The sequence below is a fragment of the Mauremys reevesii genome, linkage group 4, assembly GCF_016161935.1.
Source record: "Mauremys reevesii isolate NIE-2019 linkage group 4, ASM1616193v1, whole genome shotgun sequence".
In the NCBI taxonomy this organism is placed as follows: Eukaryota; Metazoa; Chordata; order Testudines; family Geoemydidae; genus Mauremys; species Mauremys reevesii.
The window spans coordinates 28,593,151-28,616,721 of record NC_052626.1 but is presented as its reverse complement, the minus strand read 5'-3'; the positions used below and the strand labels follow the sequence as shown (position 1 = coordinate 28,616,721).

Here is a 23,571-nt window from a genome sequence, read left to right as displayed (position 1 = left end):
TTATATAGGTGCCAAATAAATTATTTGATTTTCAAAGGGGCTGAAATCTAGCAGCTTCCATTGATGTCAGTGGGAGCTTCCGGGTACTCAGCACTTTTGAAATTCAGGCCACTTAGGGCCAAATTATGATACTGTAATTTTCCTTGAGTAGCACCTTACTGCACAAGTCCCCTCACTGACTTCAGTGAAATTTCTTGTGGCATAAGTAAATGTTCAGTGCAGGGCCGGCTCCAGCGTTTTTGTCACCCCAAGCGGCGAAAAAAAAAAAAAGAAGCCGCGATCGGCGGCACTTCAGAATTGCCGCCGAAGACCCGAACACATGCCGCCTCTTTCTATTGGCCGCCCCAAGCACCTGCTTGCTGCGCTGGTGCCTGGAGCCGGCCCTGGTTCAGTGTAAGTGTATCATAATCTGGCACCATTTAAATGCATAAATAAGGACATAGGAGCCTAATTTTTGAAAATCTTAGTGCCGGTGTTTATAATTTTGAAATAATCTCACTCTTCTACAAGTAACAGTAGCTCAGTGTCTTGGCTTCACTAAAATCTGTCACCTGAACTTCAGGGTCTGATTCTGCTCTCATAGCAATTTTATGGTGGAGACAATCCATTGACTTCTGTGGTGCTATTTCGGATTTACACCAGTTAAAAGGAATTCAGAATTGCTTTTGGATCTTCGCTGCAGAAATTCACTTATACCAGAGCCCTACTTCTTATGCACATTTAATATACCACAAACAGTATTTACTGTGAGCTAAATCCTTCAGTTCTGGTATTTTTACTCAAATAAAATGTCCACTGACTTTAACAGGAGTTTAGGATGAGTCAAGTCTTCTTGGTTTGAACCAATATTTACAAAATGTCTTTGTTGGGGAGAAAAAATCTTCTCAAAAGCTCTGAGTTTTGAACAGTTGGAAATAAATAGGCGAGAGAGATAATGTCAAGGTACCAGAGAATTAGCAACCAGCAAACAGCTCAGTCTAACATGACAGAAAACAAAATAACACTCAGGGAAACGTGATTGTTTCCCCAGATATGCAGATTCTTGACAATTACTGACTCCTGAGCACTGAAGAACTTTAACCTCTGAAAGACCCTCAGGTCTTTTTCGAATCCCACAATGTCATGGGGCTTTGACTCTGCTAGTTTTTCAGTGCTGGCTTTCCTGTCCCCTTCCCTACGGATCTCTGAGGTGTGTAACATTCCAAAGCTCTCGTTTTCTTTTGGGAAAAAAAATCAAAGGATCGTCTGTCCTGTCTCTGTCACTCTGTGTCTTTCACTCTCCGTTTCTTCTCTCTCCCTTTCCAGCATTGTAATGCACACAGATTAGCTAGGGGGTGATCCTGTGTGACATGTGACACAGGTTCCTTCCCATCATGCAGTCCGTTCAACATGATCATGTGAATATTCTTCTCTCTAATGAATTGGGTTGTTGCACAAGGAAGCTGCTGATCACCAGGGTTGCACGAGGTCACTGTGAATAATCATACTGTAGGTATCGAATCAGTCTGCCCGGCAAAGGCAAAGTGTCAATCAGTTTAATGCGGTTTCTCCCAATCACATTTCGAACCTTGATCCGGCAAAGGTGAGCGAGAGGCCTGGGGGGTTCTGGAAAAGAGACAGGACTTAAATGTTAGTTGGGCATTTTCAGATCAGTTGAGTTATTAAGCTAGGTCAGTGCCTCACATGCTGAGCCATTACATTTATTAGGGGCTGTGGAGGAACGACCCCCAGCAGCGGAGTCAGTGCAGTCAAAGGGGATGAACTGTGCAGTGAGCCATGTACGGTGTGTACATCCTCTGCACAGCACGCAGCTCAGCTGAGAGTTTGCACCTTAATACACGTCCTGCACTAACCACAGCCTGCATCCAGTCTGCCCGACATTGCAGCCCTGTGGAGTTCTAGGTTCAGACCTGTCAGGGAGAGGACAGCTGGCTCCTTGTGCTAACGCATCACACCGCCATATGGGGCTGGGAGCTATGTCCCTTGGTCTCAGGCTGAGACACAATGTGAGGCGGAAGAGAGGAAATACTTCAGATAGCTCTGTGGCAACCCCTCTGGCTCGACCAGGAACCACGCTCAGCCCTCCTTGGCCAGAACAATGGTACGCACAAGATGAGGCCTGGCAGGTGGGTGGGGAAATGGGGTTGGGATCCCCAGGATTCTGAAGGGGGCTGAAAGAATCCCCTGGAAAAGAGATTTGTAAGTGTGCAGGGGGAACAGGGGGAACCCTTGTGCCAATGAGCCAAGTCACCAAGTAATCCCCTGCATTACAAAACGCCAGCCGTGAGGATCTGCCAGCTCAGCTGTCATTAGAGCTGACCCCCTAATGCAAACGCAGCTTAGCAAAAAGGTGGAGATGCAAATATAAACCAGAGGAAAGCGTGAGGGATAAGCACAAAAGGGGCTCTTTGTTTCTAGAACAGCAAAGTCTCACTGGGATCCGTGGCTGCCAGGCACTTAGGTGTAGTGCAGAGAGAGGGGACTAGAGGTCAGGACTCCTGCAGTCCATCTCAGACTCTGCTACTGTCTTACTGGGTGGCTTTTGGCAAGTTACTTAATTATACTCAGTTTCCCACTATTACTTACCTGGCTCCCTGAGGTGCTGTGGGACTCAATACGTTAATGTTTGTGAAGACCCTAGGGATCCTTAGATGAAAGATGCTTTAGAAGGACAAAGTATTAGTATCATACTGCTGCATTTCAGGCTGCCTGTGCCTGCGGGGCGGGGGGATTACTGACCTGCTCCATTTTGACTGATGTAGAGCATAGACCTAATGCCCCACTTTCATCCCTAGTGTGTCTCCACTGAAATCAGGGATGGCTTGGACCCAGTGCGTCAGATCCTCAGCTGATGTAAAACAGCTTAGCTCCATTAAAGTCAATTGTGCTATGTACATTTATACTAGCTAAAACTATGGCCCAAAATGGCATTCAACCCTTCTGGGATAACCTTATAGAACTTAATAAGGTTGAAACCAAATACAGTTCAGTAGAAATTACACTAAAGACCTACTCTACCTTTCCACAAGGGATCCAATGATAGAGCATCCTACCTGTGAAAGAAGGTGGTTTCTGACTGGCTGAAGCTTTTTATGACCATCAGGCCGTCCCCCAGCAATGTGATTTCCTGGGTACCAATTCTGGCCTGTGTAATGTAATTCAGCCCGGCATCATACCTGCTTTCTCTTTAACGACTGCCCAGTCCTCGTAGCTGTCTATGTGCTCCTTTAGCCGGGCACAGAGCTGCACGTTGCCCACATAATCCAGGAGAACATCGATAATAGGCCCGGCCCAGCGATTCATCTCCGGAGCAGACACCATATCACAGAACTGAAACAAAAGCCAGAGCTACTGCAGTCAGTGTGAAATTGATGAGTTCCTTGTGGGGAGAGACTGTTAGGACATCATGTTGGTTACGCCTTCATACCATGGATAAAGACAGTTCTTAATTTTTCCTATGAAAACTTCTGCTAAAACCCCCTTATTGCTGCTGAAGGAAAAATCACCCCCTCTCCCACTGTGGGTGAATGAAACAAAATCCCAGTGGATTCCTGGCTCTGGAGCATGGAAGAGGTGTCAACCACCTATAGGGCCTCAGTATCCTTTGTCACTCAATAAGGGTCCTCAGGGTAGTCAAGGATCCACGAGTGGCTTGGTGTTTGGATGAGAGCCCACAGCTTCCCCTGGATACCAGCAGAGAATCTGCTTTAAAGTCAGAACAATCTTAGGCTCTATCACCCTTAGCATGTTCCATTTCTCTTCTTTGGGATCCTAGTTTGGGGAAAGTCTGAGGTAGCAGTTGTCAGGGTTGGTAGTGCAGGGGCACAGGTCTTCGACATGGAAGGACAACGCCTCCAGTAGATTCCCTGAGATCTGTAGGTTTGTAGGGGAGCTGAACTCCTGGCCAAGGGCCAGTCTAGTGGAGCTGCTACAAGATAAACCACATGAAGCTTTTGCTTCACTATGTAGGTTATTCTGTGTCGGAAAACAATCATCATCATTCATCATTCATTCATGCCCGTCACCCCAACCGGGGTATGGGCCGCCAACCACAGATCTCCATAGTCTTCTATCCTGGGCCATTCGCTCTAGCTGGTTCCAGGTATAGCCCACATCATATTCATCATTCATTCACCCCCCCAACCGGGGGGGTAACCCCACACTAGATCTCCATAGTCTTCTATCCTGGGCCATTCGCTCTAGCTGGTTCCAGGTATAGCCCACAAACTGGGCCTAATATGGGGCCAAAGCCTGCAGTCCCCCCTACTTTCTCCTGAATCAGGAAAAATTCATTATCAGTGGAAGCTGGTGGGCTCTCAGCACCTTTGAATATCAGGCCACTCATTTAGATGCCTAAATACAATCTTAGAAGCCTGACTTTCAGCACTCATTTAAAAAATATGGCCTATCTTTCTACATAAATCTAACCCCATCCGTCTATTTCTTTTAGGGGGCCGTGTTATGACCATCACCAAAGTATCTGACTGTTTTCCAAGTAAATTAGATCTGTGTTGCAAGGTCCCCAGTGGACTTCAGTGGGTCTCCTACTCTTCTCCTGGCTATAGGAAGCTCTGTTTGGGCTACATGGGCCTGATTTGCCCACTCCTTACATGTGGTGTTGGCATTTACACCTGCCTAAAGGGAGCACAAAGTGAGTGTAAAGTGCTACCACATCCAAATGGCAGCACTTTCTACCCACTTTATCCAGGTTTAAATGACGACACACCGTGCAAGACAATACAGAAGCAGATCCGGTGTCTAATGTTCTTATTCTTCTTTCCTCTGGCAGCCACCCTCTCTGCACATACACAGACAACATTCAAACACTCATCAAATAAACTAACAGAAAATGTTTGGGCGGGGGAGGGGGAGGAACCACAGAGTGCAACCCTAGGAAATGTGAGCGTTACAGAAACAAAATTACACTGGGACTGGTATCAATCTGGACTTCACCCTCTGCACAAAGGTGTTGGGATTCCCCCAAGACCTCTTCCATTTGGCTCCCTAAGAACTCCGTTTGACTCCAGTCTCATCAGTCAGGGTCCTTAATCTGGCAGAGAGCAAAGCTATGCTGAGTTGGTTAGACTCAAGCATGGGCGGGAGGGGCATGGGTATACCACACATCCAGAGTTACACAGCAAACCTCTGCCTTCAATTACATTTACACATTGTGTTGCATTGACTATACATTGCATCACATGTTTTGGGGTTGGCTTGGTTATTCTATAGTAACCAATTTCTGTACAGCATGTGTAATGCCCATAGACCCCGGTCCTTGGCAGACGGGATCAAACCTGGGACATCTGAAGCTTAGTGTATGAGCCTCTACTGCATGAGCTAAAAACCACATGGCTCTGTGCCAAAACTGTAGTGGACTTATCAATCTCTAGAAGGTCTAAGTGCCACTAGAGGGGGACAGAGCACCACAGCAAGTAGACATGAGTTACACGTGCACTGTCCATGCACAACTGACTCTTTACCTCATCTTTACATTCCTAATTTATCTCATCCATTTTTATCTTGTCCATTCAAAATGGTTCCTTGGGTGTTCCCCCTTATCTTATCTAGTACAGACATTCTGTTTCCAACTGCTGATCCATTTACCTCCCCAATCCAGTCTCCCAAGAAATGAGGCCTTGCCATGTCCAATTACTCATGTCAAGCCAGGCCTACAAAAGGTAAATGCCCTCTAGTGGCATTACAATGAATTACTCTTCATCTTCATATTTCTAACGTTCTAATTCTAATACATGAATTGAGAAGAAACCAATTGTTTCCCTTTTACATGGGTAAATGAAACATTTTATGGAATCATGAACTAATATATTTGTAGACTGATCTCCCTATCCTAATGTTCATAGAAGTCTTAAGTACTGTAGATTGGAACAATAAACTTTAGCAACAATAGTAATAATATGTAGTGATGTACTTTTCAGTTCATCTTCTGATACCTAGTTATCTTTTCTGGGGAAAGATTAATAATTTAGATCTATTATCAGCTTTTGGTCTGTAAATACTTATTGGTGAAAAGTCTGGGATGCCTGTAATTTCAGGTAATCTCATATGACTGAAATAATGAGTGCATGTATTTTATGTGAAGTTTAATGACAAAGGTCCTAAATGATCTCCTGGGCTTTATTTCAAAGTATAAAGGTATACAAAAATATTAACAAGATAAACCATATGCACCTATCTTTTCTTAACCAATCCCCTTGTCCCAAGAAGCAAATTTTATAACAATTTTATAACAAGTGTGATAAACTCAGGACAGACAGTTGCCAGAGGTGGGGGGAGGAGTCAGTCCCAGAGGGTTAAAAAGGCCCCTCCCTTATCAAAGAGAGGGCAACTACAGGTCAAGCAGGTTTCAGAGAGAAAGGGTTACCAAGGTAGCAAATAGGAGACCTGAGGGTAATTAGAGGGATCAGCTGGTTCAAGAGCTGCCTGAGACCCTTAGACCCCTTCCTGGAGGAAGGGGAGGGGGGAAGAGAGAGAGAGAGAGAGCCTGCCTGGGTTAGTGTTGAAAAGAAGCAGCTCCCCAGGCAGGCGGCAGCAGACGCCTCTCCTAAGCAGCAAAAAAAAAACTTTAATTAAGACTGGTGAGAAGACAGGGAACAGACTTCCCCTGAGTCCTAAGGGGGACTGCATTACCCTAGCCGGTCTCACCAGAGCTAAAAACAGCAGAGGCTGGGGAGACTGAGACGGGACTTTGCCACACAAGATGAGGGAAAATGCCCTCTATGCTCAGTGATTTCTCCTTTACTTTAGGCACAGGTAGGATTTTACATGACTTTAACTAGCTGTGTTATGGCAAGTTTAAACTGAACAATCTTCAGGGCAGGGATTTAGTTTTGTGAGGCACCTAGCACAATTTTAGGCACTAGAATAATAATAATAATAGTTGAGACCCAGAATGGGAAATGCATGGGTAAAATGTGAGCTGGTTCTGAGTTGCTTGGAAATCATAGATGGGTATAAACAAAACCCATCTTCTGGCCTTAGAATTCTAATCACTACACTTTGTGTTGAGTTCCAGCCATGTCTTGTGTACTAGATGGGCCATGTTTTGTTATTTTCTTGAAGAAAACCATGATAAACAAGTGATACCTGCCTCAGTACATCCACTCGCGACAGGCACACACTTAGTTTGGGACCAATGTATTGCTATTATGGGTTTTTCGCTCTAGATTTGTCTTGAAGAAAAGATCTTTTGCAGGAGGAGCTGTGGGGTCCTGCAAGGACCTTTAGACTCCTGGGATCCTCTACTCTCTTTCCTTTACTATTTTCATCCTCAAAGGCCATTAGTCAGTGACCATACTTCTGGGCACAGAGGGCTGGAGGGACTCTTGTCTAACCCCCTATAAGCTGATACTAAACCAGACAGAATGTGCCCTACAGATCAATGGGAGCCACTTCTTCCTTGTGACTTCGTGGGGGAAGGGCTGTCACAGGATATCTTATAATGTGGCATGTTGCATTGCAAATTTGGGTGGGGACATAAGCAGATGGCTGAGTGCAAGATAAGAGGATCCTTCCCAACTTCCTTGCCACACACGCATACATTGTGATGCCTGAAAATACTGGGTGGGGCGGTCCCCCAGTTGTTCCTACAACAATAGCATCATCTCTCACACTCTTAGCATCTTCACTATCCCTAAAACCCCATTCTTTCCTCAAATGCAATTTACCACTAAAAATAAATAATAATAAAAAATTAAGCTGCGCAGGGGAGAAGAAAAAGGAAAGGGATAAAAATCCCTGATTTCAGAATCCTTTGTGGCATTTCTGTCCCAAAGAAGCAAGCAAATAAACAACCCCCCAAACTCCAAAATATATAATTGCTAACTGCTTAACGCTGCTTGTTCCATATATGGTCAAAAAAGGCTTTCCATTCAGTGCCTATCATTTTGATCATTTCACTTTTTAAAATATATGAAAATGTATAATCAGACTTCTCGAAGCAGTCTAGGGGAATCTTTCATTAATGATAGTGGAAGATATGTCTGAAAAATATGGCTATATCAGAAATATGGCTAATTTACAGCAACTGGGCATCTAAATCCCTTCAGTGGATTTGCAAATATCAGCCTATGTGTCTAACTCCCCTAGATGGCTTTGAGAACCTCAACTATAAGTTACTTGTGTTGCTAATATTATAACTCGCACTTTCTCTAATGCTATACATTCAGTAAAACAAATTACTGCAATTATGAACATTCACTAGGTTACCCTCCCAACCAGAACGGCTAGAAACCAAATTTGATTTTAATCAGAAGGGTAGAGTCTGTATCAAACATCACCCCATCCCCAGAAAACAGCAGCATGGCCCCTTTTGACATAGGCTGGCCTCAGAACCGCTGGCACAGACCACTAAAAGAGCAAACTCTTTTGGCACACGGTGGAACATTAGAACAACAGACCACACATCATCCAATGGACCATTGGGGGATGAGTCCAATAGAGCACCCAATCGATGTTCAAAGTTTACCAGTCAATTTATAATTGAAAAAGTCTAAAATAGAAAATGTTTCAAGGTAGATCTCTTCTGCCCACCCCCCAGAGGAAATAGGGGGTGCTACCTACAGAGGTAATTTAATTCATGATGGCTCAGATACCAAGGCAAAGAGAGTGGTATCAGTGCCTACATAGGAAGACTCGTCCAGTGGTTAGAGCACTAGCTGAGGATCTGGTTTCAATTCCCAGCTCCGTCACAGACTTCCTGTGTGACCTTCGGCAAGTTGCTTAGCTTCTCTGTGACTCAGTTCCCCATCTGCCAAATGGGGAGAATAGCCCTGCCTCACTTCATAGGGGTGTTGGGAGGATAATTACATTAAAGAGTGTGAGAGGCTCAGATACTATGTTAATGGTGGCCATATAAATGCCATAGATCGATTAGATTCGATAGCACTTACCTGTACTATGTTTGGCTGTTTGTTCACCGGGGTATCATCCAATCTGTCCCTTCTATGATCCAGCACAGGATGTGGGCCATTTCCATACTGACACTTAAAACAGGAGTCGGCGTCACAGCCCAGATCCATTAGAAATTTGAGCAGACTGAGGTACTTCATTGAAAACATGATGGTGGCCGGGAAAGTAGTGGGATGGCTAGAAATGTATGCATCAATATTCGCCCCGTGGTCTAGAAGCAGCTTCATGGTTTTCAGGCAACCGTGGCGAATGGAGATTAGCAGGGGGTTGATAAGATCGATGTTGGGGTTGGCGCCGGCTTGCAGCAGCAGCTCTGTGGCGTAGATGTTATTGTTAATGACGGCGAAGTAGAGGACGGTGCTGCGCCTGTCCTCGTAGAGTCGGGCTCTCTCAAAGGAGAGGGTGGTGTTCACATCATAGCCGGCCTCAATTAGCTCTTCCAAGATGTCGTCGTTGTTGCGCTCAGCCGCAAGATGGAGCGGGCTGATGCCGCTGCGCTTGACCCGAGTGCGGCTGGTCACGGGGAGCAGCATTTTGACTATCCTGCAAGAAGGGGATTCAGTGGATAGCTGTTAGCCTTAGACAATCTGCAGCAAATAATAGCAAGGCGGTTATAAGCACAGGAGTGAGCCAGCTGCTCATGAAGGTGAAGGTCTGATAACACAGGCATGAGCCGTACAGCCCCTTCCCCCACAACTCGGCCAGTGCATTTTCATCCTGACAGGGTGGGGTTAGCAGCAGAGGAGCTGCCAGACTGGGTCAGACACAATGTCCATCTGGTCCAAGAGGCCTCTGACAATGGCCAGCATCAGATGCTTCAGAGGAAGGAGTAAGAACTCAGCAGTAGGCAGATGTAGGATAATCTGCCCCCACATTAGGTCTCACTCTAGTCCCTAAAAATTAGGATTAGCTTTGGCCCTGAAGCATTTCTATGCATTGATTTTTCACAGTGCTTCAAACGAGAGAGAGGGCAAAGCCAGAAGCTCAGTTCTGAGCTCATCTGGTCCCAGGATCCAAGCCAACGTTACAGTTCTGGTACTAAATCCAACTCCCTGCACTGGGCACTGCTCGGGAGCCCTTCACTCTGTGGGTATTGGGAGGGGCAAATCCATGGGGCTATCGGAGTAAACCCAAGCTGGACCGGTTGTGATGAGCCAAAAGGACAATTAGGAATTAAAATAAAATAAAGAACCAAAGCTGTTGTCCAGGCAAATTGCCAAGCATTAGCCCAGAGGGGAAAAAATGTACAGCTAAATTATAAACCTCAGTAAACAGGAATTTCTGTTGGAAACAATGGTGCTTCCTTAACAACTCAAATAGAGCTGCCATCATTCTACAGCCTTAACAATAAAAGTGTGATGAGCATTAGACATATAGTAACAAATCTATGGTTGCTTTTAGGTCTTCATGGTTGTTACTAGACATGGGCAAGCAATCTGCAATGAACATTTTATTCGGTGAGTTTAGCCCTTCTTCCTGCTTATAAATCAGCTGCAGACAGGAAGGTGGGGTTTTTGGTCATGGCACTAGGCTGAGGCCTCAGGAAATCTGGGCAAGCCACTTAATCTCTGTGCCTCAGTATTGCTCTCTGTAAAATGAGGATAGTCAATACTTTCCTCCCACCTCGCAGGGTCCTAGCGTCTGAGCGCAAGCCTGAGCCCAGACTTCTACACAGCAATGAAACAGCCCCACAGCCTGATCCCTGAGAGCCCGTGTTGGCTAGCATGGGCCAGCTGTGGGAGTCTAGTTGCTGTGTACACATACCCCATGAGTCTAAATTCATGGTAGTCTGTGCGGCATTTGGTTACTAGTAGTGATGAGCACCACAGAAGAGCAAATCAATAGCAGACTGGGTTTTTTATTAATGTATTTACTCTTCAGACTTGATTTATGTTTTCTATGAATCACATTCTTCAACCTCTGGGTTGTTGGATGCAGCAAGTATTCCCTTGCGTGTTCGCTATTCCTAACTCCTTACCTGGGTGATCACCTCAATCACATGACACAGTTTCTGTTCTCTGAACTAGAGAACCAAACTGTTATAAATTACTGTTGTCCAACAAAGATTTAGTTCATTTGTGAAATGAATTTTGGGATTAAACTAATCTCCTCATGGGCCTCAAATTTACCTTCCACAAATACATGAATGTTTGTAAAGAGTGAATGAAAAGACATTGAATATGATGCAAAATTCTCCTTAGAAGGGGGTCTAAAGGTGCAAATAATTTTTCACCCAGCCATGCTGCACTTTAGCTATCTGGAATTTTGCAACAGTGGGGGGCAGAAGTTAGATTATCCTGTGCCCAAAGCAAAAGCATAAGCCTGTGCCACTTGAGCTAATGAAAAATCTCTGTTAAGTGATAGCAGCACCTGATCTTTGACACACAGATAAGCAGTGTTGATTCCAGCTCATGGAGGGTACTGCTACATGCTAGCTAGTTCATCATAACGCTTCTATAAAGTGTGCAAGCTTATTCAGCGATATGGAAGACTAACACACACTATATCAGGTGGCATTAAACTTTAGTTCATTTAATCATTTCTCTCATATTCCAGCTAAGATAGTTAGGGATGTAAACACTGATTTGGATAAAAACAAGTAATAGTAAAATAATAGTCATACTATGGGTAGGATAATTAATAATACTTAGCACTAGAGAAGTGCCTGAGCTAAAGCCGTACGTCAGAACACCCCTGCTTTTGTGTGGTTCAGAATCTGAACCTGATTCAAATGTCCTATCTGGCCCCCTTCTCTAATAAATCAAGCCAAAATTCCTGACCTAAACACATCTAGCTCTAAACAGATCTAAAACACTGGTTAAACCTTTTTATTTGAAAAACAATTTTTTAATTGAAAAACTGCTTTTTTCTGTCAAAATGGTCATCTTCATGGAAAATGTCTGTTTGTGAGGCCAAAGAAAAAGATAGTGAGGGTCTGCTGAAAACTCCCCATATGAAAAATTTTAGCAACAAAACCAGAAAAAATTCAGCAAATCAAGTGGAAGTTTTCAGTAAAACTAATTTTTTTTGCCTGACTGGCCAAAATTTTTCTGGTCTCAATAACCAAATGCCAACATTTTAAAAAACAACTTTTGAGTTTGGGGCTTTTGACAAAAAACTGAAATTTTTCAATATAACCATGTATAGTGACATTTTTTGCAGGGAAATAAAAATTTCCTGACTAGCCCCCAAAATTTGAATGTGCTGTGAGAGAATCTAGATCTGAATCTTGTTGCCTGGATCCATCCCTGCTCAGCAATTATACACAGGTGGTGAATAAGTACTAATTAGTAACTAACCCAATCCTTTACTCAATAACAATAAACGTTTAAACCCACTGTGGAAGCAGGAAAAGAATTAATAAGGATTTGAAGGGGATTTTAATGCATGTCAGTCAGTTAGCAAAAGTTAGCCTAGCTGTAACCCTAATGACGTAAGACTTGTAGAAGCAAAAATAGTGTAGAACAAACAAACGAACCGTGTAAAAAGTTATTACGACCTTGCATTAATAACCAAATATGCAGGCTTGCTTTTTCTAGTAGTAAAAACAAATAAAATAGCAAAAAGGCTTATGTATAAATAAATGCAATTGTTTCTTTTTACCGTCTGTATTATTGCTAGAAATTGTCTATAACAAAGGTATAAAGGCTTGCTGTAATTGTTTACCAGTTGAGAGACCTGTCCAGGACTAGGGCGACCCTGTGTCCTATAGCACTCTCTCCCTCCATTGTAATTACTAAAAAAATAATAAAATATTTAATTTTGCTGCACCCAAACAAAAAGCAAAAACTAAGTTTTTCTCCTACACCACTTACGGCCCATTTAAACCCATTTAGGGCCCAATCCTGCAAGACATTTGGGTGCCTTCTACAAGGTATTGGCCATCTTAGCTTTACTGCAATGGCAGCTGCTCAGCATATCCCATGATCAGGATATTTACAGGATAAATCCAACTAAATAGTAATTATTATGACTTTTAAAGCATCTGATGATGCCATGTGCTTAGCTACTCCTAAGTGGTGCTAAGACCCCTCTATTTGGACTAAAATGAGAGTTGGAGACATGCAGAACCTTATATGCCTATTTACATGTTGGACTATGATGTCTCCCATGGCAAGTTTATAGCCACACCATTAGTCATATACTTGAAGAAGTTTTGTCTTTATTTAAGGAAAAGATCCAAAGCCTACAGAGGAAATTTCTACCCAGAGCCTTTCTCAAAGTGGAGAGACTGACCTCATGTAACAAAGATGCTCACCAGAATCCAGGCAATTTGGGTGCTGCTTAGATGGCTACCATCCATCTCCAACAAATGCTTCATAATAGCCATAAAAGCAAAAAAAGCACATGCAGCACTGCAGTGACACCATGCCAAGTGCCAGCATTAGTCATCCCATGATTTACTGGGTTTTATTAAGATTTAAGGGTTGCTTTTGTTCTCTTGCTCAAGAAGTGAATGTGCTCAGCCCAGCTCTCTGTATCTGATTGAAAGGATGCAGCCGCGTTTAGAGAGGGGCCTGAAGAACCCCGAACTCCAAGGGTGTTTGAAATCCATGCTTGGCTCTGGATCTAAATTTTGCAAATGTCCCCTCTCATGCTACAGTGTCAAACCCAAAGCCCAGATCCAAAGCCTCCTGCATTTATTTTAGGATTGGGGATGGGGAACACTAAAATCAGTATCAGGAACCTAATTTTGCAGCTGGAGCCCCTCTCTCTTCTGACCCCCCAAGGGCTCTGTTCAGCATGACCGTGCCTCCACAGCCGCCGACTCTACTTCCTATTCAAAAGTGAGGGGTTATTCCCAGTGAGAGACAGCCAAGCAAAGCCAATTACTGCTTTACATGACAACCCAAGGCCACCTCCTGCACAGAGCCACCTGAGTGCCATACCCACACTGGAAGTGATGCTGAATTGCCCATGGTCCCTACCCTTTCTGCCACCTGCTACCAGGGGTGCTGGAACTAGGGATGCAGGGAGTGCAGCGCCCCCTGGCTTGACATGGTTTCCATCATATACAGGGGGTTTGGTTTTGTTCAGCACCCCACTGTACAAATTGTTCCAATGCCACTGCTGGCTGCATTGCCTCCCAGCTGCTGTAGATAATAGGATGCTAATAAAAATGTACCTAGCGATTGACTGCCATCTTTAATAAGTCAAAATAAATCATGAACAAATTCTGCCCTTCTCCACCACCACTCCTGAGCACTGGGAAGAAAGGGGTTAAGTGACATCTTGCTATGATCACAATACTGATGATACACAATTATGAATTCCATGCCAACAAAATTCATTTCACGTTAATATTGACAAGGCATCATTTAACATAAACAAACACCAAGCAATAAGAGTTGAATGTTGAGCCCTGGGACCACATTCTTGGCTTTTTGACGTTTTGAAGCCTCTGTGTTCTGGCAGCAAGTCTGAGTGTGGAATTCCTGGAGAATTACGTATTAAATCCGCAGGAATATAAAGAGAGGTCACCATGAAGGGTGTTATTATATTGAATACCAAAGGAATTAGGAACGACTGGCCACTTGGGGTAAAGCTTTGTCATCTGGATAAATATTTGATTCTGGCTGCTAAAGAAAGGATACTTTTGTTTCACTTCAGTTCACAGCAGTTATAAACCAAAAAATGTGCTCAACCTCTTAAGTGTGAAGGAACTAAGACTTCTGACTTAATTCTGAACTCATTTGCACTGATGGGAATCAGCAATGACTGGTGAGAGATTTGGATCAGGCCCCTTATTTTGAACGTGGGGTTGGACTCAAGCTGGAGAGCTTTGGAGCTGAAGCTAAACTTGTCCAGGTTTTAGGGGTGTTCAGATTGAGAGGTCTGTTTCAGGTTTAGTATAGGCGTTCAGATTCAGAGCCACTTTTCCAAAGCTTAGGGAAGGAGGACTGGAACTGGGTTTCTAGTTTAAAATACGTTTGTTTTTAAGAAAATCTCTTTTTAACTTACACCCTGGAGAGAATTCCGAGTTATGCCAGCATAAGGCTATAATAGCTACTCCTACCTACATTATAGCAATATATACAACAGTTACATAAATTCATTCTGGGATACCTCCTAGCACATACAGCCTCCACAAAGGTACAGTTACAGAAAATAACAATCCTTACATACATCACAGTAATATTGGGAAGTTTAATTAATGTCTGCAAAGTGTATGGAGATCTTTGGATAAAAGACATGGTGTTGTCAAAAAAGTTAGTTCTTCGTGCATTATGAAATGGGAAAAAGCCATACACAGATTTTGCAGCTGTATTTAGTTTATGATTCTACTGTTTATTTGGGGATTTTGATGAAAAAATGAATAGGTCCATAGAATTTAAGGCCAGAAGAGATTATTAGGATCACCTAGTCTGATCTCCTGCATAACTGCACAGATTTCACCAAGTGATTTCTACAACAAGAGCACATTTTTTAGAATGATATCCAACCTTGATTTAATGACTTCAAGTGCATTGGTTTTTGGCATTATTTGACTAGCTCTAGTCATTACATGGTTTAATGTGCACATCAGCAAGAATAAACCATTATAAAATATTGTTGGGCCACACACATCTATCACATCCTATGGTAAGTTGTTCCAATAGTTAATTACTCTCATGATTAAAAATGTGTTTTGTCTAGCTTCAGTTTTCAAGCATTGGAACTTGTTATGCCTTTGTCTGCTAAATTAAAGAGCCATCTATCAGAAATCTTTTCCCCACTTAGAGACAGCAGCGGCTCCAGGCACCAGCGCTCCAAGCGCGTGCCTGGGGCGGAAAGCCGCGGGGGGCGCATTGCTGGTCCCTGTGAGGGCGGCAGTCAGGCAGCCTTCGGCGGCTTGCCTGCGGGAGGTCCGCTGGTCCCGCGGATTTGTTGGCAATTCGGCGGCGGGTATGCTGAAGCCATGGGACCGGTGGATCTCCTGCAGGCATGCCGCCGAATCCGCGGGACCGGGGACCTCCTGCAGACACACCACTGAAGGCAGCCTGACTGCCATGCTTGGGGTGGCAAAAAAGCTAGAGCCACCCCTGCTTAGAGAAGGTGATCAAGTCAATTCTTAACCTTCTCTTGTGTAAACAAAATAGATTGAGCTTATTTAGACTGTTACTATAATTTAAAGCATGTTCTGCAGACCTCAAATCATTCTTGTAGCTCTTTTTTCTGAACTCTCCAATTTCTGAACATCCTTTTCAAAGTGTGGACACCAGAACTGGACACACTATTCCAGCAGTGGTCTCTCTAATGCTATAGAGATTCATTTATCCACTCCTCGCCTGTCAGTCTCCGAATAATTTTTCTCTATAAATGGTGATAAAATCTGAACACACTGAAGACTTGGGCAACATGTTCTGCTTCTGGAGGCCCACCACTAATAAGTAATATCTCAGCTGAGGTAGCAGGATCCATCCTGGGTGTGGAAGGGAAGGCCCTATGACTGGCTCATACCATCTCAGCAAACACACCCTTGAGTTTAGTATTTGAAACCCAAACTCATTTGACTTTACTTGAGATATGCTGGTGTACACTATGTGAGGATCTGGGCCATTAATTTAACAAAAATCTGAATTCCTTTCTACAGGGTGAAACGATACAATAAAGTGATTAAAAACAAACTAAAACTTACGCATAATTGCCTTTTTTGGATGCTATATGAAGAGGTAATAAACCATCCTTATTGGTTTTGTTAGCATCTGCACCTTGGGACAAGAGAAACTCCACCACCTTTTCATGTCCATTTTTACAGGCTTCATAAAGAGCAGAGGCACTATCGCTGGCTTGGGTGTTGATATCAGCACCTAGGAGCACAAAAAAAAAAATTGAAGAGCTAAATGGCTAGAATCAGGTGTAACATATTTGGATCAACAGCCCAAGTCTCCATGACTTGCCTAAGGTTTCAACTACAAAACTGCCAATTGATTGCTCATATTTCCCTAACACCATTTGCTGAGGTGGGGTGAAAGTGAGGGCAAGGCGATAAAAGAACAGCATATGTCTTCTTAACTGTGTTTTTGCTATGAGGTAAATGTTTTCCCCAGCGCTGAGGGACTAAGGGCAGGTCTACACTAAGGGCGGGGGTCGAACTAGGGTACGCAAGTTCAGCTACGTGAATAGCGTAGCTGAACTCGAAGTACCCTAGTTCGAACTACTTACCCGTCCAGACGCCGCGGGATCGAAGTCCGCTGCTCCAAGGTCAACTCCGCCACCGCCATTTGCAGTGGTGGAGTACCGGAGTCGACCAGAGCGCGCGGGGAGTTCGAACTATCGCGTCTAGATTAGACGCGATAGTTCGAACTCCGAGAAGTCGAACTCACCGCGTTGACCCGGCAGGTAAGTGTAGACTAGCCCTGAGTATAACAGGGTATTCCTTGGGGCCAGCCAGTCCACCGAGGACAAACCATTGCATAAAAGTGGTGATATACTACATAGGAAGAGAGATTAAACAGCAGTACTCATATGATAATACACACAAAGGGTGTCTACAGTTAGATTCTGGTCACAAGCAGGGCCAGCTCTAGAGTTTTCACTGCCCCAAGCAGCGCGCCGAATTGCCACTGCGGACGGTGGGAGCAGTCCATGTGCCCTTAGGGCGGCAGGTGCATTTCGACAGCAGCTTCTATGTTTAGCTGAAGCTGCCCCGGACAGCTAAACATAGAAGCTGCCGCCGAATTGCTGCCACCGCGGAAACGTGTGTGCCACCCTAAGGGCACACGGACTGCCCCCGCTGTCTGCTGCGGCAATTCGGTGCACTGCTTGGGAGCAAAACAACAGGGACTGCCGCCCCTTGCACATTGCCACCTGAAGCACCAGCTTGGAATGCTGGTGCCTGGAGCCGGCCCTGGTCACAAGCCTAGCCCCACCCACCTCATCTTCTTTACCATGTTTAAATATGAGGAAAAATCATGTTATAACATGGCCTTTTCTTGCCTGCGTGGGAAGAGAAAGTCCCATGTTTTATAACCCTGTGTTGAAGAACCATATTTTAATCCTTGTGCATATACCCAGGCTAAAAGATGATTCTGTAACATGGTAGGGTTTTTGCATTTTATTTTATTTTTTGCATTATTTGAATAGCTCTAGTTATTACACGGTGCACACCAGCAAAAATAAACCATGATAAAATATTGTTGGGCCACAACCATGTTGAAATGTAGTTATTTTTGTGGCACAATTTTAGGCCCTGAAAATGTGTGTCAATTTCCAAACCTGGGCTTCCATTGTAATACACAGTGCCACTCTGCCTTCAGGCTGCCTGATCTATGGGTATCCTAAAATGAATTACAATCCATTGGTTTTCTGCTTCCCAAACTCTGATAAGAAAAACAAAAACAAAACTACAGTCTATCAGTCTTTTGTTTGGGCATGAAAACTCCCTGCCAAAGAGAACATTTCCCCCCTAGCTGAAACATCTGTGTTTTGTTTGGCAATTTAAAGATACTGTAGCTCGAAACACCAGGAGAATTTCAATGACAAAACACAAAACAGGGCTACTTTCTTAATGAGAAATAAATGAAATCTTTCTTTTTTATTTATGGCAAACATTGTTTATTGTAAAAATACAATTATATTATTACTGAGGTTCTCAGCAGGTCTTTTATGGCTTGAAAATATTGGGCAGTTTTATTGGATTTTCCTCAAAATTGAACTTTAAGGGCATACTAACATGTAATTGAGTTGAACCACAAATCATATTCAAATCAGTGTTTAAATCACGATGGAGTAACTGGTTAGTTTTCAATGTCACATAAAGCTGACTTGTTAAAAATGTGAACTGGAAAGCCAGCAATATTTTTTTGGTCTCTATCAGCCATAACTGCAGGCTGTATTTTTACAATCCCATATCTTTCTTTGGAGATTTTTCTTATCTTCATTGCAGTTTAGTTCTTATTTCATCAATATATTTCTATATGTTGGGCCTGATTCTCATTTACTCATTTACTTATTCTCATTTAAGGAGGCTGTGTAAAGGATACAGTAGGAGTAAATTATATTTGCATCCACTTTTAAGGTGCTTTTACATGACGAAAGTGGTGTAAGTGGCCTTAGTGTAAATGAGAATCAGGCCCACTATATCTATCTATACCAACATACCACATATTGTCTGATTCCCAGCTGATGTAAATCAGTGCAACTCCATTAACTTAAATGTTGCCTTACCAATTTATACCAGCTGCGAATCTGGCTCATTATTATTTGATAAACTACATAAAATTCATTGTTTGCACTGGAAATTAATAGGCTTAAACATGGTCTCCCTTTATTTGCTGGGGCCAAACTATCATTTCTTTGTAAGGGATGGTGAAACCAAAGGGTTGGTTTTACAGGCATCATGAAGTGCCAAGAATCTGCTCCGGTGCATGTGTAAGAGAGATTTTAAGGTTATGAACCCACCTGAGAAGAAGTGAGCACAAAGACTCATGGGACCACAGGAGAGAGCTGGATTCTAAAAGGCCTTTCTGGGGGGGAAGTAATATGAGATGTGACTTCTTGACTCATTATGAGAATCAAAATATTCTTATTCTTCCTCTGACTAAGAAATATATTCTTCCTGGGCCATATCCTGCTTGCCTTACTCTCACAACAATAGACGTGGTAACTTCCAAGGGACTAACTCCTTACATGAGTAATGAGAGCAGGATTTGGCCTTACCTAGGGACTCTAAAATCCTCCCCCCCACCACCAACACTAATAAACGTATTTAGTGCTTTTCAACCACAAAGTGATTTACAAACACCTCCCTGTGAGGTGGGAATGGTGAGTATGGTATCTCCTTCTGTAAAATGAGGATAATGAGGTAACCAGCCCCAATGCAGGTGTACAAGTATGGAAGGGACGAGAAGTCTTCTCCCCTCTGTGCCCCTTGCTAAAGGGTTGGACAAAAATCACATAGATTTCAAAGACTGATCCTTGCCCTCTGGAGCACAAGCCACTTGAAAAGGGATAGGGAGGGAAGAAACCAGGCTAAGGTCCCTCCTACCATCTCGTCAGCCAACAGAGCTGGCTGTCCGAGAAAGGGAGTGTACGCTGCACCCGCCTACAGATGGACAGTGCTGCACTTTCTTTGCACGATGCAGAGCTCTAAGAGGCTTTGTGCCCCTCATTGCTCCCACTGGAGACCTGTGGCTCCACAACTCCTACTCAAGGGCTATGGCTAAAAGCTACTAGAATAAATGGACACAAATCTGACATCAGGAATCATAACATTCAAACACCAGTAGGAGAACACTTCAGTCTCTCTGGTCACTCAATAACAGACCTAAGAGTGGCAATTCTTCAAGAAAAAAACTTCAAAAACAGACGCCAACGTGAAACTGCAGAACTGGAATTAATTTGCAAACGGGACACCATCAGATTAGGTCTGAGTAAAGACTGGAAGTGGTTGGGTCATTACAAAGCCTAAGCCTAATTTTCCCAATACTAATTTCCCTCTACTGTTACTCACACCTTTTTGTCAACTGTCTGAAATGGGCCACTCTCATCACCATTTCAAAAGTTATTTTTTCTCCCTTGCTAACCTGCTGTTAATTGAATTGTCTTGTTAGTCTGACCTCACACTTGGTAAGGCAACTCCCATCCTTTCATGTATTTATACCTGCGCCTGTATTTTCCACTCCAGGCATCTGATGAAATGGGTTATAGCCCATGAAAGCTTATGCCCAAATGAATTTGTTAGTCTCTAAGGTGCCACAAGGACTCCTCGTTTTTGCTACTAGATCCTCAGTGAACTACCCTACGCCACAAGAGGGAGTCCCTCGACCATGTAAAAAAATTGTTTCTAGAATATCTTCCCTGTGACCTTCTGAGAAACAAGGTGGATGAGGTAATATCTATTTATTTTACTTCAGAAGTTGGTCCAATAAAAGATATTACCTCACCCACCTTGTCTCTGCAATATCCTGACATGGCTACAGCAGCACTGCATACTGTGAACCTTCAACATTATGGGAAACAGGACAAAGTGATACAATATTTGAGGTGAACTAGCTTTGCCCAAGTCATATCTTATTGAATATTCATGAGCAGACCATGCTTGGCTAACATTTAACTCTGACCTTATTCTTATCTTTCCCTGTCTGTGACTTATTCTTCTGTCAATGGATTTTTAGGATACACATGTACAGTGACAATCATGAAAACTTTTTGTGTTATCCTTGCCGCACAAAGTAAGGGCACCAAATTGCTTCTAAATCGAGTGACCATTGATACTGAAGAAGCACAATCATTGTGCATCTGTATTCTAACCCTTTCTCACCCATGTGGACTGTTCTTGCTAGAAACTTTCAGGGAGCAAGAGGTGTTCACCACCTCTGAAAACTAGGCCTCGTCCTCACTTGGCTACTGAAAAACTGAGCCAACCAAAATTAGTGGATATTTTTGAATATTTAGGCCATAATATATAAAGCAAATGAACAGCACCACTGTACTCACCACACTTGGCAAGGTATCGCAAAGCATCTAACTGCCCACCCTCGGCAGCCACAAATAAAGAGGTGATCCCATAGGTGTTCTTGCTTTCAATCTTGGCTCCCCCTTTGATCAGGATATCAATTATGTCTATGTCATTCCGAGAGACGGCCTCATGGAGAGCAGTCCATCCCCGGTTGCACCGGTGGTTTGCATCGGCATTGTACTGCACCAGCATCCTCACAGCTTCGATGTTTTTGCGTTCACAGGCTGTTTTAACAAAAGGCAGGTCATTTAGGCCAAACTTTTCAAGAAGCCACAAACTCTGGGTGCTGCAGTTCTGGGTGCCCATTACAACACGCTAGAACCTGAGGTACCTAGAATCACAGGCATAGGCGCTGGCTTCTTCTTTGCCCCGGGAGTACTCAACCCCAGTCCTCCCCAGACCCCGCTCCCTCATCACCCCTTCCCTCAAGCTCCCACCCCCATCCTGCTTCTTCCTGCCCCCACTCCACCCCTGCTCTGCTTCTTCCCACTCAGTTCCACCCCCTCCCTGGAGCGTGTCCCATTCCCGCTCTTCCCCCTCCCTCCCAGCGCCTCCTGCATGCCGTGGAACAACTGATCCCTGGTGGGCAGAGGCCCTGGGAGGAAGGAGGAGAAGTTGGTCGGTGGGGCCGCTGGTGGCCGGGTGGCACTGGGGTGGGGAGAGATGGCTGCTGGTGGGTTCTAAGCACCCGCTCATTTTTTTTCCATGGGTGCTCCAGCCCTGGAGCACTTATGGAGTCGGTGTCTATGATCACAGGCCACTTTTGCAATCTCTGGCCATAATGTATTGTACATCGCATATTGATATGGGCTAGGACAGTACAATGGCGATTTCTTTGTAAGTCAAAGTATAATTCTTTATGATGCCATCATTTCTCCTGTGGGTTGATTCTTTCCTTGATGAGCAGGTACAGCTCCTGCTATCATTAATGCATGTCATTCAGATGCATTGAGAGTGGACTATCTGACCTGACATTACAGCAGTTATCTATCCATGGCAGCGTTGCAAAATTCAGCTCACCCACATTCCGAAAGGTAAGTAATTTTTTCATCATCATCGTGGTAGAGGGTGAGTGTAACAGGGTATGCTGGCACTTCAAGGAAAGAGGAAGTGGGGAGAGGAAAGATCCAGGCTACCCCATTCCAAGTAGTTTCAACTGTATAAAAACCCTGGGAACAGCAGAGACAGATGTGGACAGAGAGGAAGAGGTCCTGGGGTAAGATATGAGAAGATATGACTGTCTCTTTAAGGCACCAGGAGCCTTGTAATGAAGGGTGGGGCAATGCTCCTTTCTCTCCCAATCAAGCCTCCAACCAGTTAAAATCAAACCCTGGGAGAAGGCAGAGGGAAAGATTGTTCCGCTAGTAATCCTTCAACCCTCACTCCCAGAAGGAGCAGGCGTGATCTGGGTTCTCCTTGCCAGGCCTTGGAAGAGAAGTGAGAAATGCTTCCAGCCAGGAGGAGCACTGGTAAGAAATCTGTTGGTTATCAAAGTTTGAGTTTAAGATCATTTTGACTTTGAAAGACTTTGGCAAACATGCCCAGTGGAGCTGGTGCCAGGAAATTTAAAGGAACCCACCAAGAAATAGGTAATACACTGCCTGGGTAATACACTGCCACCTGTGGGCAAGCAGATTTTGTGTTGAGGCTAGTAAATTTTCATAACAGTTTTCTGAGGCTGGGTGTGCTTCCATATGCTGTGTTTTGGCCCATCTTTTATATTTATTGAGAAGTGAAACAGTCCCTTAAATCTGGTAGCCTATTTTGGGCCGAGTTTCAAAATCCAGTGTCAAGTTTGTTGTCCATAAATCCAGGCCCTCAAAGAGAGTGGCCACTTTGTAAAATCTGGGCCTATACCTTTAAGACTAGGCTAGCCAGAGCACTAGAAAGAGTACCATGGGCACTAGACAGAGCACTACAAAAAATACCATGGGGAACCATCCATTCACAGGGAGATGGACCTGATGACCTAAGAGAACTTTTCCTTCTCCGAACTCTGATTCCATGGATTTTGTATGGTTTTGCTGAATAAAGTGTTCTCAACACAAAGCAACAATGTAGCATACCCAGGATCCCTTATAGCCTTTTTTCATATTAGAATACATCTGTTGTAGTAAATACTGTATATCTGTGCCCTTGCCCACACTATAAGTGAACGACTGACATCTCGGTTAGTTTTGCTCTGATATCTAGTAGGTGCT

General features: G+C 43.9%; 1 protein-coding gene across 3 annotated transcripts in view; it reads right to left on the bottom strand.

Moving 5' to 3' along the window:
• Positions 1-316: 316 nt before the first annotated feature.
• ASB2 (ankyrin repeat and SOCS box containing 2) overlaps positions 317-23,571 on the bottom strand; it is a 39,963-nt gene continuing 16,708 nt past the window's right edge. For all 3 annotated transcript variants that reach the window (XM_039537004.1, XM_039537006.1, XM_039537005.1), the window contains 5 exons: positions 21,349-21,594; positions 16,547-16,718; positions 8,910-9,471; positions 3,177-3,330; positions 317-1,605 (listed from right to left, as the gene is read on the bottom strand). In XM_039537004.1, coding sequence (XP_039392938.1) covers positions 1,469-1,605; positions 3,177-3,330; positions 8,910-9,471; positions 16,547-16,718; positions 21,349-21,594 — 1,271 coding nt within the window. In that variant the 3' untranslated portion in view covers positions 317-1,468. The remainder of the gene's footprint in view (positions 1,606-3,176; positions 3,331-8,909; positions 9,472-16,546; positions 16,719-21,348; positions 21,595-23,571) is intronic.